The following is a 15,481-nucleotide window of genomic DNA, read 5'->3' on the forward strand; positions in this document are numbered from 1 at the left end:
AATACACTGAACACTGCCGGCGGGTAGTATAGACATACCCTTATATAATTTCATCTAGGCCTCTTCTGTGATTAAAAAGGCCTATTGGGTCACCTGGTCCTCCTTTCTAATACAGTAGTTTTTGCTGTTGATCATTTATTAAGACTTATGTAGCTGACTATCAAAATATGAGATTTGGGCACCCTGTTTAGATTATTATATTTGAAAATTGGGCTCTCGCTGTTTATTTGCATGTCCAGTCACTGAAGTAAATGCAATTAGATATGTGTATTCCCAACTAAATGCAAATAGGTTGCACACTAGAATGGTGCACTCATAGAACGTTTGTTTCATGGAGAGAAGTGTTTTCCTATTTCAAGTTTAATTTCATTATGTTAACACCATACATTCCTCAAAAGAATTAGGAATATGACAGATCTGAGGCTTTCAAACAAAGCTGTTTGAGTTATAGATTAGAGGTATGGCGGAGTACAACTTCTTAAATGTGAAGCTGCTTTCACTTGCATAAATCAGAAGCAGCTCAATAGATTTTTAACTCAAATAATTCAGCTTTTGGAATGAAAATGTTTGAAAAATGGCAAAATGTTGACATTTAAAGCTATGTCTACATTACAAATTAGTTCGGTATAATTTACATCTCTCAGGGGTTTTGAATAATCCATACCCCTGGGCAACGTAAGTTATACCAACCTAAGTGGCAAAGTAGACAGTGCTATGTTGGTGGGAGAGCTCTCTCGTGTTGGCTTAGAACACCTCTGGTGGAGATGTTACAGCGGCACAGCTATATTGGCACAGCTGTGCCGCTGTAAAGGATGTGGTATAGACATGGCCTAAGTGATTGAAAGTTATTTTTGATAGCATGGCCATCTCAGCCTTAACTGTAGCTTCTCAACTATAAAATAATCTCAATCTTAATTTTTCTGCTTCTATACATTAAAAGGAAGATATGGAATTGCACACTGTTACACCAGCAGTGAATCTGGGCTGCATTTTAATATGTTTTTGTAAAATGTAAAATTATCTGTAGTGCATTCTAAAAATGTTTATTCCTTTCTCTTGCAGGTGGACAGACTAGAAGTAGTGAACAAGCGCTTTGTTAGAGTGGTCTTTACTCCAGGAAAGTCTCCTATGGAGGGGGTAAATTTTAGTTTTGAATATGGATAAATGTATTGCAGAAGGCAGCAGAACTTTTCACTTCAAGTACAAAATTGTTGCTGCAGAAAACTAGGTCTATCTATTACCATTCTCCCCTATTTTAACTTCCATAAGGTTACCTTTAATGTTCTGACTATTTATTTTGTTTTTTATCTCTCCTGATTCTTTGCCTCTGCTTATCCATGCTCTACCCCTATAAATAGCTAAAACCAAGACACATTACAAAACTAATTTAAAAATTGTTTTGTTGTAGTTCTTTCCTTCCCGTGCCCACTGTCTTAGTCCACATGCGGAGTCTTCAGAAGTCTGTTTCAGCAGCTAACAGTTTCCTACTGTAAATTGTGCAGCATGTGGACTATCTAGTATTGAAAATCCTTTAGCAGTACATACATTTATCTATAAACTCACTTGATTGCCCCTTCCAAAAAAAATTGTATCTTGATTTTCCAATCTTCACTAGCTAAGTGAAAACTGAAGAGATGATCTGGATTTTGACTCTTCATTGCCTTAAGAAACATAGTTCTTAGCTTGGTAAAACACTTCCTGGTTCTCCTTGGGAACCATTTCCCTGTAACCTGGTGAGGATGAGAGTGTAAGTCTTGGCTAAAGTGCTCCAAAGAGTAAAGTACCCAAAGACAAGCCCTAAACTTTTTTTTTTAAGTTAGTGCTAATAACTATCAGTATTCCCTGTAAACTACACACACTTGTGGCGGTGGCGCAACAATTTTCCATGTACCACTCATGTCACAAACTGCGCCGCTCACAACTTCTGGGGCAGGTGCTGCAGGGGCTGGACTAATGACTGAGGCCGGGTGGGGCTTTGTGGCTCATGGGGGCAGAGGCGAGAGTGGGACCTGGACGGGCTGAAGTGGCTGCAGCAGTGACTGGGATCGGTGAGGGAGCAAGTAGGATATGGGGTGATTGGGTGAGGGCCAAGAACAGCTACTTTTGCAAGAGAGATGCAAACTGCCGAGACCCCTTTCCAGCCTGGGACTGACTGGGCTGTTTCCACCACTACCACCATGAGACTCAGCTGCTCCCCTCAATCCCAATGCAGAGCACCCACCCATCTCTTCCTCTTATCCCTGACACCCTGACTGTCCCCCACTCCCTATATGGAGCACCCACCCTGACTCCTCTTCCTATCCCTGACACCCTGACTTCCCCCACAGCCCCATTTCAATCTGCTCCTCATGTGCAACACCCACCCACACATGCCCCATTCCTCTGCTACCTCCACCCTGACATTCAATTCCCCATTCCCATACAGAGTAGCCACCCCAACACCCCGATAAGAAGACTTTAAAAAACAAACAAACAGAAGTAAGTTTGCCCAAAGACTAAAATCTAGTGCCCAGAGGAGTTTGTGGCCCATGCAGCAGAAAGCAAACTTAGAGGGAATGTTGATAACTATTGAAATATTTGGGCTTGGACGACAGCACTGATCATTTCAAACATGCTTAATGTTAAGCAAGCTGGATGACATTACCACTGGCCATATCCCTAAAACATCATTCCATCTTTTTAAGACATATGGTTGTCACTTCTATTTTTAGACTGTACCCAAGGCGCTTCTTTTCCAGACTATTAGCTTTTGCTGAACCAATGTCTGGAAGTCCCTCCAGGGTAAAATGAAAGATGCAATAGTTATTTCATCAGTGAAGCTAATATGATTTACTGCTCAGATTTGTTTGTACACTTACTCTTTAACCTATAAACCATGATTGGCCGTGGTTTCTCAACTGGATAATGGTTAGGGTTACAATTTTATGCAATAGCAGGTTTTCAGGGCTAGTCATGGTGAAAAAGAGAAATCATAGAAACATGTTCCTTTAAAATAAACTCTCAGCATTGTTTCAAACCTGAGTGTGGTGTTTTTAACAAGAACAGTGCACTAACTGTTAAGAATTGTGATTAAAAGTGAATAGTTGAGGTGCCATAGCAAGCCAAATTTTGTAATTTAGTTTCACAAAATGTATGTAGAAAATGTTTTCTTTTCAAACTTGAGCGTGAGGAGCCTCCTTTCCTCTTCAGGAGAAATAGTGGCCATTGTATATTTGTGGCCATTGTATATGACCCCATTGTATATTTGCTGGGCTCTTGCTCTCCCTCTGCCTCATAGGCAGCCCTAGATTTCCCTTTGAAGATTTTAATGTCTGTTCTATTGGGCTTGTTGAATTCACCCTCTTTTTAAAAAGTAAAAGTCAGAATTTAAGCCCGTTTAAAGTGCATGAAAATCCTGGCATATATGACTTCTGTGATTGCAATGACCAAAGTCAAGCCTAAGTAATGGTCCTCCAGTAACAATTTGGGTGATATGAGTTTCCATAAATGTACCTACGAAATCTAAACTCATTCTATTCTGCAGTAAATATAAATTATAGTTTTGTAAACTAAAGTAAATATTTCAGTTGTGAAACAGTGAATCAGTCCTTTAGTCTGAGATTAGGCCACTGATTTTTGTCTGTGTCTTATCTTTAGATGGATTTGTGATGAGGCTGAAACAAATTATTCATCTTGTGGTGATCATAATTTTTGGGTTTTTTTTATAGCAATATGTCTGGTTTAATATTGGTAGTGTGGACGCTTTTGAGCGGAATCTGGAAACTGCACAGCTAGAGTTTGGAATAGAAGGGGAGAACAGATTACCTGTAGTCTACTCAGCAGAAAGTGATGGGTAAGAAGCTGTTTAAACTAGATATGTTGATAAACTTTTTCTTTCCCAGTGGAATAATGGGGTTGTCCTGTATGCATATCATGGCACACTAGATGGCAGTATTATGGAACTCTCACTCTGCTTTGACCTTTGGTTGTGTTCAATATGCTGAACATATGACAATTAATTACATGAGATGAAGATTTTGAATAAAGTTAAGTAAGCTTTCCAAGGTTAGCTTCTCATATAATATGTATCTTTTCTGTGCATCCTCAGCTGACCCTGCTTATCCCCTTAAATAGGCAAACTTAATTTATATTTGCAGCACCTGTGTTACCCAAATAGAGTAGTGGCTCCAAAACAGAAATTACATACTTTGCATTTATTTTCTGTGGCTTCATTTTTCTGAGCTGTCTTTAGCACAGATCACAACTGCCTCTCTTAAGGGTGTGTGTCCTGGGCTCTGAATGGCTCAGGTGTATGGGGAAATAGGGATTTTTACCTCAAATTTGGTTTCATTCTGGTCCAGGTGAGCAGTTATAGAAAGAATGACTGCTGTTGAGCTATGTAAAATTAGTTTGGCCTGTCAGGAATTACATCTCCTGGGGTATGCTACTCCCAGGGGCTTCTTGACTCCTTGAGGAGAAATAAACCGGTTCTGTCCTCTTGAGAAGCTGTAGGTAGCAGATGGGTCACTGCTGCCAGGCACTTGGCTGCTGCCTCTCCATATATGCATGTTCTTTCAATGTCTGTTTGTCACTGTTGCCACTGTCTGGGTATGCATATTTTTTTTTCTTCCTCTGTACAAGGTAGTGATACACTGTGGTGTTCCTTGTTTTCTCTATGGCAACAGGAAAGATGGTCCAGTGTTTAGCCTGGACTCCAGAGCCCTGGGTTCAATTCGCTGATTCTCCACAGGCTGCCTGTGAGACTTTGAGCCAAGTCACTTAAGCCTTGTCTTCATTGCTAAAATGGTGCATTTTTTTTTTTTTTTTTTTACCTTGGTAACTAGTGCATGAGCTATTCTCAGGTAAAAATTCAGTGAGGACAAGACACTTTTATTTTACCACAAGGTCAGCACTATACCCCTGCCTGAGGTTGACCTCACCTAATTAATCTCACAGTAAAACTCAGTGCTTGTCTTCACTGTGTTTTCAGTGGGGATTGTTCACACGTATAAGTTACCCTGAGGTTAAAAAATACACTTTTCTTAGTAGTTAAGACAAGGCTTTGTGTCTTTGTGCTTCAGTCCTCATTAGTGAAATGGAAATAATAGTACTTCACAGGGATATTGTAAAGATAAATGCATTAAAGATTGTTAGGCTACTGTGGAAATGGGGATGTCTAAGTACCGGAGGTAACTAGCTTGCAGAGAGCTGTGCTAGGACAGAATGAACAATAATGGTGGAAGGGGTGTGTCAGACTATGGGGAGCGTGGGTATGGGGAAGGGCTATACTGGGACTGAATGAGGAAGGAAGAAAGGAGTAGACAGTGAAATAACAGCAAGAGCAAAAAGCAGTGTTAGAGAAAATGGCGGTGCAGGGGGGCGGGTTAAGGGAAAAATGATGCCTGCAAGAGGAATTCCAGCATGAAAGTTAGGAGCTGTTGATCATAACTGACAGCCTCATTAGCAGAGAAAGTTTTAATGGGCATGGACACTGAGCTGCTTCTCTCTTTTAGGTGGTCTTCTGATAAAATATTGAGGCATACTGTCATTTCCCATTGTGTTTGTTACAAGGATAAGTAGATGACTTCAGTTTCCAGGTCTATCACTTGTCACTAATCAGATGCATAGGAGTATTTCACTGTTTAAATGCTGTTTGACAGTTGTGTGTGTTTTGTTTGTTTGTTTGTTTTTTGTTTTGTTTTTTAAGGGCTTTAATTCAAATACATTTCAATCCACATCTTTAAATGTTGATTCTTTGCGATCATGATCACAAAAAAGGAGGCTCTGTAGAATCTGTTTATGGTTTCTCTAGTTTAGTATCTGATCCCATATTTCCCCTTAACCCTGTTATGCATTGTATGCATTGCCTGTAACTTAGTCTACAGATTACTAGAACATAAACTCTGAATAACCTCCAAGATCTATAATGGAAATTAACTTTTGTATGCATTGTAATATACAGTAGAGACTCTTTACTAATGTGTGATTATTTTTTCCTTTCTCTCCTCAGCTCGTTTCTTCTGAGCATGCTGCCCACAGTCCTTATAATTGGCTTCTTACTGTACACAATAAGACGAGGGCCCGCTGGCATGGGTCGAACAGGGCGAGGAATGGGTGGACTCTTCAGCGTAGGTGAAACCACAGCCAAGGTCCTAAAGGATGAAGTAGATGTAAAGTTCAAAGATGTAGCTGGCTGTGAAGAGGCCAAATTAGAAATAATGGAGTTTGTTAACTTTCTGAAAAACCCAAAGCAATATCAGGATTTAGGAGCAAAAATCCCTAAGGTAAGGGAACAATAGCTCAGAAGATGAGGAAGATGCAACACTTATTTTAAACAGCACTTTGTGAATTTTTTTTCCTCTCCTCATTTAAAATTATTTCAACTACAAAACTATTCTCTAGGTACTTTGAATCAGAGTAGTAACCTTTAAAGTAGATGGTGCTTTCCAATTCCTGTCTTCTGACAAAGAATCTGAAGAAAAGCCAGTATTAAGAGCCAACAGTGTGCATTGCTATAAGGCTGTCCCTGTCCTGAGGGGCATACTCTAATTTCATGTTGGCCAAAGCTAGAGAACAAGAGGGAGAATTTACGGACTATAATCCATTGTTGTAAAGCTGCCTGTCTTTTCACCCAGACCCAATCTTACACCTGGCATATTTAAGTTAATATTTTTCAAAATTTTGGCCAAAATGCTTTGAATTTACTACTTGCACTAAATCTATTTTCAAAATCAGGCATCATATTGTCATTAGTTTTAATCTCTCATATGCTGGTTTAACACCAGTATAATTCCAGTGAGTTTAAGTGAGATCGGAATCAGGCGTACAGCCTCCTAAACTTAATTCTTCATCCTATTCCAGACATCTTGAATTGGACTGATTAATTATCATAACATTAACTGGAGAAGATGTTCTGATAGAAATGTTATAACAAATATACTTTCTTTGAAAAAAGCTAATTATGCTCCTTTTTGCAGGGGGCCATTCTGACGGGTCCTCCAGGCACTGGGAAAACACTTCTCGCTAAAGCTACAGCAGGAGAAGCTAATGTTCCTTTCATTACAGTCAATGGCTCTGAGTTCTTAGAGATGTTTGTCGGCGTGGGTCCAGCTAGAGTAAGTCTTTGGCCTTGCTCTGTTGTTGCAGCGTCAGTTGTTAAAAAGACGCTGTCAAGGTTGGTAGGCCAAAAGTTTGATATACCTTAAGTTAGTCATCTGTTCAATATCCTACTAATAACTTCAGGTGTTTCTCTTTAAATGATAGCCACAACGTTTTTTTTGTTTGTTTTTTTGTTTTTAAAGAAAGATAAAACAGCGCAGTTATTCTCCAGTTGCAGGCCACCCTGTGCTTGTTACTCTTTACCTTTGCTGTGTTTGCATAAATTGGTACTAAATAAACTCTCATAATTCTGTTCTGATGTGCATATAAATTGCGACTGCAGCCGTGGCAATGTCTCCTCCCTCTCTAAATTTTTGTCAGCATTTCTCTGAGACTTTGGGCCCTTTTTAAGTGTCTGTTTGTTCAGAAACTTGTCTGGGTCATAAAAATTTTGCTTCTAGCTGAAAAATGAGCCAGAAAGACTTAGTCCAAAAGTTGTGTATTAAACTTGTTTGGCTGTTTTAACGGAAGGTTAAAAAGTAACATTACAGTTTCAGATGCTGTTTTGCATACATCCATAACTAATCAATGAATTGGGATTAAAAATTAAATGTATAGCTCATCATTAGACAATGTCCAACCCTGAGATTCGAGCAGTTTCAATAGAGCTTTCAGACATAACTGCAACATAACAGCTTGTTCATCCCTAACATGATTTTGCAGCTGTCTTACTGATAGAAGTGCTGCTTGTATTGAGGTTTTTTGGGTGAGGTGGATACCTGGTCACTAGAACTGTATTAAGACCATTAACTTAACATAGACCAATAGCTTTGACCTATACATGCTTATGTTCTTGTATCAATAGATTTTAAAAAATATTACCAGCTCCACCTATATTAAGGTTGCTCAACACTTCCCATTATAAGCAACTGAGAATAGGGTCTTATAACTTTGTCAAGCTCTAATTATTTAGGCTGAAATTTTTCATGCTGGGTGTCTGCGTTGGCTGAATTCTTACGGAAAACTTCAGCCAAAACAGTTCAGCCATTTCTGATTTCAAGACTAGGGAAGAATACATAGTTTTGCCCATGTGAAAAATTTCTCCTGATTCTTCGGGGGGGGGGAGAGGGGGAGGGAGAATGCCTAGCATCCTCCCATTCTTTGGAGCAGAGATGTGGAATTTGGCAGAGTGAGATGGCCTATGAGTCTGGGATGTGCCTTTTGTGAAGTCCCTGTGAAAAATGCACCCAAATTTGGACAAGATATATAAGCCTTCCAAAAAAAAAAAAGCAGTTCAGTTCAGTAGAGACTTAATAGCTAAATTCTCTGAAGATCTAATACACATTGAGCATGCTTAAGCCTCTCTCAGCTGCTAGTGCTGAGAGACTTGCAGATGTGCCATCCACACAGAATGAGAATACTCTGTCCCCCCACACACTCCAGTCACAGGCAGAAGATGTATGTACTATTCCCCACAGAGTGAAGTATGTTCCAGCCCAGAACTCTGGGGGCTCAGAAGGACTTTCCCTGTAATGGCTGCTCCAGGCTTGGCACTAAAACTCTGAGCAGGGAGCCTGTTTCTCTATCTTCTCAGTTACACCCCTGAGCCCTGCTAACATCTGGGCAACATGGAGAGGAAAGCTGCCTGATTCAACGCAGAGGGCACAAAATCAGGACTGGAAGAGGGAAAGGAGTAGATTGGGGTGAGGGGACTGAGTTGGAATGGTAGACTGGGACTGGTTGAGCAAGGGGACTGGGATGAGGGGGCACGTGCTGAGGGATTCTGGTACTGGAAGCCATTAAAGGAAGGAAGTGTGAAGGAGACTGAGAGCCAGTTGGTTTGGCAGGGGATGATGACACTGATACAGAATCTGGAGTTGGGGAGACATTGGGACTGGCTGGACATGGGAACTAGGATCCAGGGAGGAGAATGGGGGTAGGGCAGAGGAGACACAAATCAGACAAGGAGCTAGGATGGGGTAGGGAAAATTTGGACAGCTGTGCTTAGAGACTGGGACAAAGTGGGGGAAAGATGGAAAGAAGCAGATTGTACGATGAGCCTGCTGAGGGAGAGTGGGACTGGGAGCTAGTGCTGGGGGTCCAGACACTGGCTGGATGAGGAGACAGTAGGAGGGAACTAGGACTGACAGAGCAAAGACACTGGCTACAGGAAGGTGGGGGTGGGGAGGTGGATGAAAACAGCATCTGGTTGGACAAGGGTAATGGGACTAGGACAAGGAGCCAGAAGTGAGGAAGACACAGGACTGAGACAAGGAGAGTTTGGAGGGGACGGAGCAAGAGGGATGAAGATTGGGGGAATGGGCAGAAGTCTATTCCTGCTAAAGAGCACTCCCCTCCGGAACCTGGAATGGAACCTATGATTCCAGAGTCTCACCATTCTTCTCATCAGAAAATATTAAGTGAAACCCACTGACAAATGGTTTCATCCTCCTCTAGTGCTGGTTCATATAAAGGATGACAATTTACCACTGCTAACAGTTATTGTTGGCTCAAGTGGCAGAGGTCTGTGCTGTGCACCTAAAGGTACCAACCCTGCTGAAGATCCATGTGAGTGCCAGTATGAGGCCAGATGATGGAATTTTTCTGATTTTTCAGTTTGTTTTTTTTAAATCCTACAAAATTATGGATTAAAAAAGAAAATTTTAAAAACTTTATTAAGGTTGCTACATCAAGCACTCTAAAGAAACACCAGAGTTAAGGTTACCTGTGTAGTCTTAATTCAGCCCCATGCATTACAATATAATCTTAATTACATGATCACATGTTATTTTTTTCCCACAGGATGTCTGCCTTATTTGTTTCACTGTGTGGAAGGTGCTTGATTAATGAGTAGCTGTTCAGTATATTATTTTATCCTGGTTGTTTTATCTGGCCCCAGGCCTTATTTACTGTACACTATTTAAAACCCTGTTTTGAATACAGAATTTAATTTCCTTATCAATTTTTCTATGGTGCTCCTACCAATGGCATCAACATTAATTAATCTTCACAAAACCCCTGCGAGGAGAGGGAATGGTATTATCCCCGTTTTCTAGATAAGGAGTTGAGGCACAGAGTTAGTCAAGTTTCTAATAATCTGGGGTGCCAAATTTGAGACAACTAGAACCTAAGTTTTCAGTCTTCAGCAGTATATAACATTTATATATTCAAGTACAGTTCCTGTTGATCTCCGTTTCAACACTTCTGCAAATCAGGTCCCAGGATCTCAAGTTGGGCACCTAGAGAATGAGGAACAATTAATTAGTGATCACCTGTGGAAAAGTTTGGTTTAAATGATTTTCTTAGCATCACACAGGAACTCTGCAGAGGCAGAGATAGAATCAGTTTTCCGGAGCACGATGAGTCCATCCTTTCTGCATTGCCCTGCCTTACTCATTATAAATCTGTCAACTTCAACAAATGAGGTGGAGGTCCTGCAGACAAGACTCCTTTATAAAAACAACCCTGATTCATCACCAGAACAGGTCCATCCTGTTCACTGGAAGGGGGAAAAAAAAAAGTGATCACGTAATTTAAAACCATATCATAATACATATGCACAAGGGCACTCAACTTTCATTCTGGCACTTCCTAACTTTTGAGTGCTTAACTTTGCAACCATAATGTTAACATAGTTTTGTGTATAACAAACAAATTGTTTGTCCAAAACTCATTTCTCATTGCACCACCTTTTGCCTTTTTGGGATATGTCTTTATTTTACAGCTTTAGTAACCTGAGTAATAAAGCTGTGAAGCTGGACTATATTGGCAAATAGTCTCCATAGACCCTTGTACAAGCTTTCTCTTGGATTGGTTTATTCTCATGCCTTCTCCTCTTCTGTTCTTCCCTGTTAGTGCCCTTTGTCTTTTTTTTTTTTTTTTTTTTCTCTTGCTGACTTGGCTCTAATGAGACCTTCATGGTCTGATTACTAGGGTGAGACAGCAGAATACCTCCGTAGGGCCACACCACATCCAAATGCCTGACATTCTGTCTCATTGGCTACAACCTTTACAATTGGATATGATAGTTATTACCTTTGCTCAATTAAACCATAATTTCAAGTATAGCCTGCATACAGGTTTTCCAAAAGAGAAACCTACTGAAAGGTAGAGGTAGGAATAAGGTATTTGCGAGTGAGGGAACCCAGAAAAAGATAGACATTCAAAATTTCATATCCCATCTCTTCTTAAATGACCTATAACTTGAACCAATTATTTTCAACCTTTGGAGAAAAATTTTCCTGTGGCTTCACATTATATTTGTTAACTTCTAGGCCAATTCCTAGCCAATGTAATGGGGATAGAATGGGACTAAAATATAGGTATTATAATTTAACATGGCTACAGGTTAAGTATGATCATGGCCCTAATGTCTCTCTTGAACACATTGATGTCCTTGTACCTGCAGATGATAAACTAAAGCTGACTAAGAACAGATCACAAAGTAGACCTAAATACATTTAGTTCCAGTGATTGATTTTATTTATTCATTTGGATTGTGAAAACTTTTTTTTTTTTTTATATTACAAAAACTCATTCCATATTTAACTTGCCTGCAGTGGAGAAATACTACACCACATACCTCTTAAACTTCACTTTGGTCAAGAAAATGACAGTTGAAAAGTCAGTCACATTTTATAGTAGAACTATGTAAAATTGGTGTCACTTTTCTCGACATATCTATTTTGTGGTTATTCAGAGTACTATCTGTTTGACTTGAGTGGGGAAAAAAAGAATTGTTAGGGGTTTTTTACTGCTTTTTGCTCCTCTCAGACCTATAAAGTTGCCACAGCTATCATTGACCTGGAGTCTATTCTCTTCTTTATTATGATACAGTTGGGACACTTGTACAAACCCGGTGAAGGCAATGGCATGTAAATGTATCACTAGTGACATAACTTGTCTTACAGAACCTTTATTACTAGTGATCGTGTATTGAGAGATTCCAGTCTGAGTTTGTAGGACTGAACTTTAGAAAAATGTCTTTATCCTGCAGTGAGTTGCATGGGTTGGACTGTCGTCAAACTTGTAAACCAAACCTATTTTGATTTGTAAGCCATTGAGAGATTAATTGGGACCCACAATGCAATTGTTAGTTACTGTTCAGGATAGAACAGCACTTTAATCATGCAAGTACAACACTCAGTGGTTGTTTTTCTTTTTACACCTCTACCCTGATATAACGCGACCCGATATAACACGAATTCGGATATAACGCGGTAAAGCAGTGCTCGGGGGGGGGGGGGGGGGGGCTGCGCACTCCGGCGGATCAAAGCAAGTTCAATATAACACAGTTTCACCTATAACACAGTAAGATTTTTTTGACTCCCGAGAACAGCATTATATCTGGGTAGAGGTGTATTTAAAAATGTAACTCTCTGGTCTGGTATGCTTTCCTAAAACAATCTCTGCAACCCAAGAATGTATGAAAGACAGGCTTATCTTGCATTACTGCCTTTCAGTGTTGCAGTATTGTGGCTTCATTGTAGTCTTCCATTCCTTGCCATTTGGGCTAGAGGATCTTGTTTTGAACATTTAACAGTGAGTTTAGCTGGAATCTTAAAAGCCAGTGATGTGATACTGTGATGTGACACTGATCTTGGGTCTATTTGTGACTAGATGATTGAAAATAACTGAGGTATTGCCTTCTCTTTTTAAGGTCCGTGATTTATTTGCTCTGGCCCGTAAAAACGCCCCTTGCATTCTCTTCATTGATGAAATAGACGCAGTAGGAAGGAAGAGAGGACGGGGAAACTTTGGAGGGCAAAGTGAACAAGAAAACACACTCAACCAACTTCTAGTAGAAATGGATGGTAACTATTTAGTTCTAATACTGGGTTATAAGAGTAAGACACAGATGTATCTTGATTAATTTGTAATGGAATGAGATAAATATAATGGTCATGGACAAAAATATACATGTTTTTTATAGATGTGGGTGCAGAAGGAAGAGAAAATGGAAATAATACATTAGCTGTTCACATCTATAAATCTTAGCTAAAATCCTGGTCAACTATAAGTAAAATGAATATAATGTGCCTTTCCCCATTTATTTAAATTAAAGAGAGAGCACTCGATTTGCACACATTGAGATCTTCACTTAAAAGTGTTCAGGAAATAGCAGAGCAGAGATTCTGCCCTTGAGGTTTGTTTCTTTGGCAGATTTGTGTGGAAAAGTCTTTGCTCAAGACTAGTCCATCTCTAGTCAATGTTACTAATCCCAGAATTTCATTAGCATTCTATTCACTGTCAAATATGTAGAATAAACTAGATCTTAATACAGTGATTTACTCAAGGCCCCCCCTTTTTTTTAACAAGTTGTGAGAATCCAGACATTTTCTGCCACATATACTAATGAGTTTCTAAGGTATTTGCAGTATCACTACCTTAGAGCTTGTGTGGATTACTGTATAGTGAAGTGGTTCTCAAACTTTAGCAACCTGAGAACCCCCATTTTGATTTAAATTTTTTTGCAGGCCCCCCCCCCCCCCCCCCCCCCAAGCCAGCTTCAAATTTTCCCCAGGAGTGCTCAAGCCCTGCTCAGCCCCAGGCCTCGCCCCCATTCCACCCCTTCTCCCAAGGCCCTACCCTGCCCCACCTCTGCCCACCCCACCCTTGTCCTTCCTCTTCCCCACCTCTTTCCGCCCCATCCCCAAGTACATCCCGTCCCTGCTCCTCCCCCTCCCTTCCAGCACCTCCTGCTCGCCGCTGAACAGCTGTTCTGCAGCATACAGGAGGCACTGGGAGAGAGGGGGAGGAGTTGATCATGAGTGGTCCCAGACATGACTCATGGACCCCCAGGGGTCTGCGGACCCCAGTTTGAGAACCGCTGGTATTGTGGTTAGGTTTAAAAAGTGTTTCTTTCTAATGCACTGTCTCTTTCGCTTACAGAGATGCAGTAGTTCTGTAAAGTGGGCAGTCTAAACTACTTTCTGCTACACCATATGATTTTTTTTTTTAAATTAATGAATGGTGATCGTGTGGTTTTAAATATTGTTTACCCACTTCATGGTTCTTTTTTGTTTTTGTTTTTTGGACAGGATTTAACACTACCACAAATGTAGTCATTTTGGCAGGCACCAATAGACCAGATATCTTAGATCCTGCACTAATGAGGCCAGGGCGCTTTGATAGACAGATCTACATTGGTAAGATTATCTATATCTTAGCCTATATGAGTGTGTTCCTACAATCACTTGGGCACATAAGTATTCCCACAAATCATCAGAACTATTCCCATGCCTAAGTGTTTGCTTTTTAAATAGGAAGACATGTTTATTATGTATTAAATAAAAAAAATTCTTTTTAAACCCTTAAAGGACCTCCAGATATAAAGGGAAGAGCATCTATTTTCAAAGTTCACCTTAGGCCCCTGAAACTAGAAAGCATCATAGATAAAGATAACCTGGCAAGAAAACTTGCATCACTAACTCCCGGGTTTTCAGGTAAGTGAATTATAAAGCCATACTTGCTCTAAATACACTCATTACATCAGCTGTACCAGCTATCGGGACTGCAGATACTATTTTCTTTCCTTCCCCACCCTCCTACAGCTTTACTTTTCTGAATGGCTAATAATTTTTAGATACAGTATGACATTCTCCCTCTGTTCCATCATTGTGACAGATCCTCCTCCCTCCACCAAAAAAGTCACCTAATTCTCACTACTACTGAAACTGTTTTTTTTTTTTTTTTTTTTAATTAATACATTCATTTGGATGTTCTTTTTCTGACTCTAAATGTTACTGGGGGGGAAAAAACCCATACATATAATATATTTTATTTTCTACCCCAGCAGAAAGTTTAGTTTATAATCAAATGTCATGATTTTTTTCTCAGATATTGAGACATGTTTTCTAGAAATGGGTTTTGGAAATTTTAATCACTGTTCTAATCCAGCCCAGGTCTGTATCGACCAAAAGTTGTTGCCATCTGACAGTGGTGGTCTATATAAAACTTTGTCTGTCTCTGTGTTGCTGTATTTGTCTACAACACTATACCACCACCATAGTTGTCATCAACTGGTGTCATTATATGGAGTCTCTGTAGACATACCAATGATTGAATGGCTTGAAGCCAGAGCTGTCCTTGTGTTCTTACAAGAGATCATTCCCAAGCAAGCTTTGAGATGCATTGGGCCCATATGGGGGAAGCCTTCACTGTTGCTACCCATTCTGTACCTGGTCTATAGCTAAATAGCAGACTTTAGGATATAGGACTTACTAGCTGAATACTTCACAAACAATAAATTCCTCTTAATAATTGATTTAAAGAATTAGGTCCATTAATCTTACTGAATGTATTTATACAGCATAATATATTAAGTGGCGCTCTAGTTTTTTAACATATACTTAATTTGAGTCACTATTAAAAAAAGATTTTTCTGTAGCAATTAAAACCATTC

At 39.9% G+C, this 15,481-nt stretch overlaps 1 protein-coding gene across 2 annotated transcripts in view; it reads left to right on the plus strand.

Annotated features, from left to right (window-relative positions):
- The window catches only part of AFG3L2 (AFG3 like matrix AAA peptidase subunit 2), a 41,305-nt gene that overhangs the window by 16,808 nt on the left and 9,016 nt on the right, over positions 1-15,481 (plus strand). For both annotated transcript variants that reach the window (XM_008164395.4, XM_005282676.4), the window contains exons 6-12: positions 1,063-1,137; positions 3,708-3,832; positions 5,990-6,263; positions 6,957-7,094; positions 12,737-12,890; positions 14,118-14,225; positions 14,397-14,522. In XM_008164395.4, coding sequence (XP_008162617.1) covers positions 1,063-1,137; positions 3,708-3,832; positions 5,990-6,263; positions 6,957-7,094; positions 12,737-12,890; positions 14,118-14,225; positions 14,397-14,522 — 1,000 coding nt within the window. The remainder of the gene's footprint in view (positions 1-1,062; positions 1,138-3,707; positions 3,833-5,989; positions 6,264-6,956; positions 7,095-12,736; positions 12,891-14,117; positions 14,226-14,396; positions 14,523-15,481) is intronic.

The sequence above is a fragment of the Chrysemys picta genome, chromosome 2 (assembly GCF_011386835.1).
Source record: "Chrysemys picta bellii isolate R12L10 chromosome 2, ASM1138683v2, whole genome shotgun sequence".
Lineage (NCBI taxonomy): Eukaryota > Metazoa > Chordata > Testudines > Emydidae > Chrysemys > Chrysemys picta.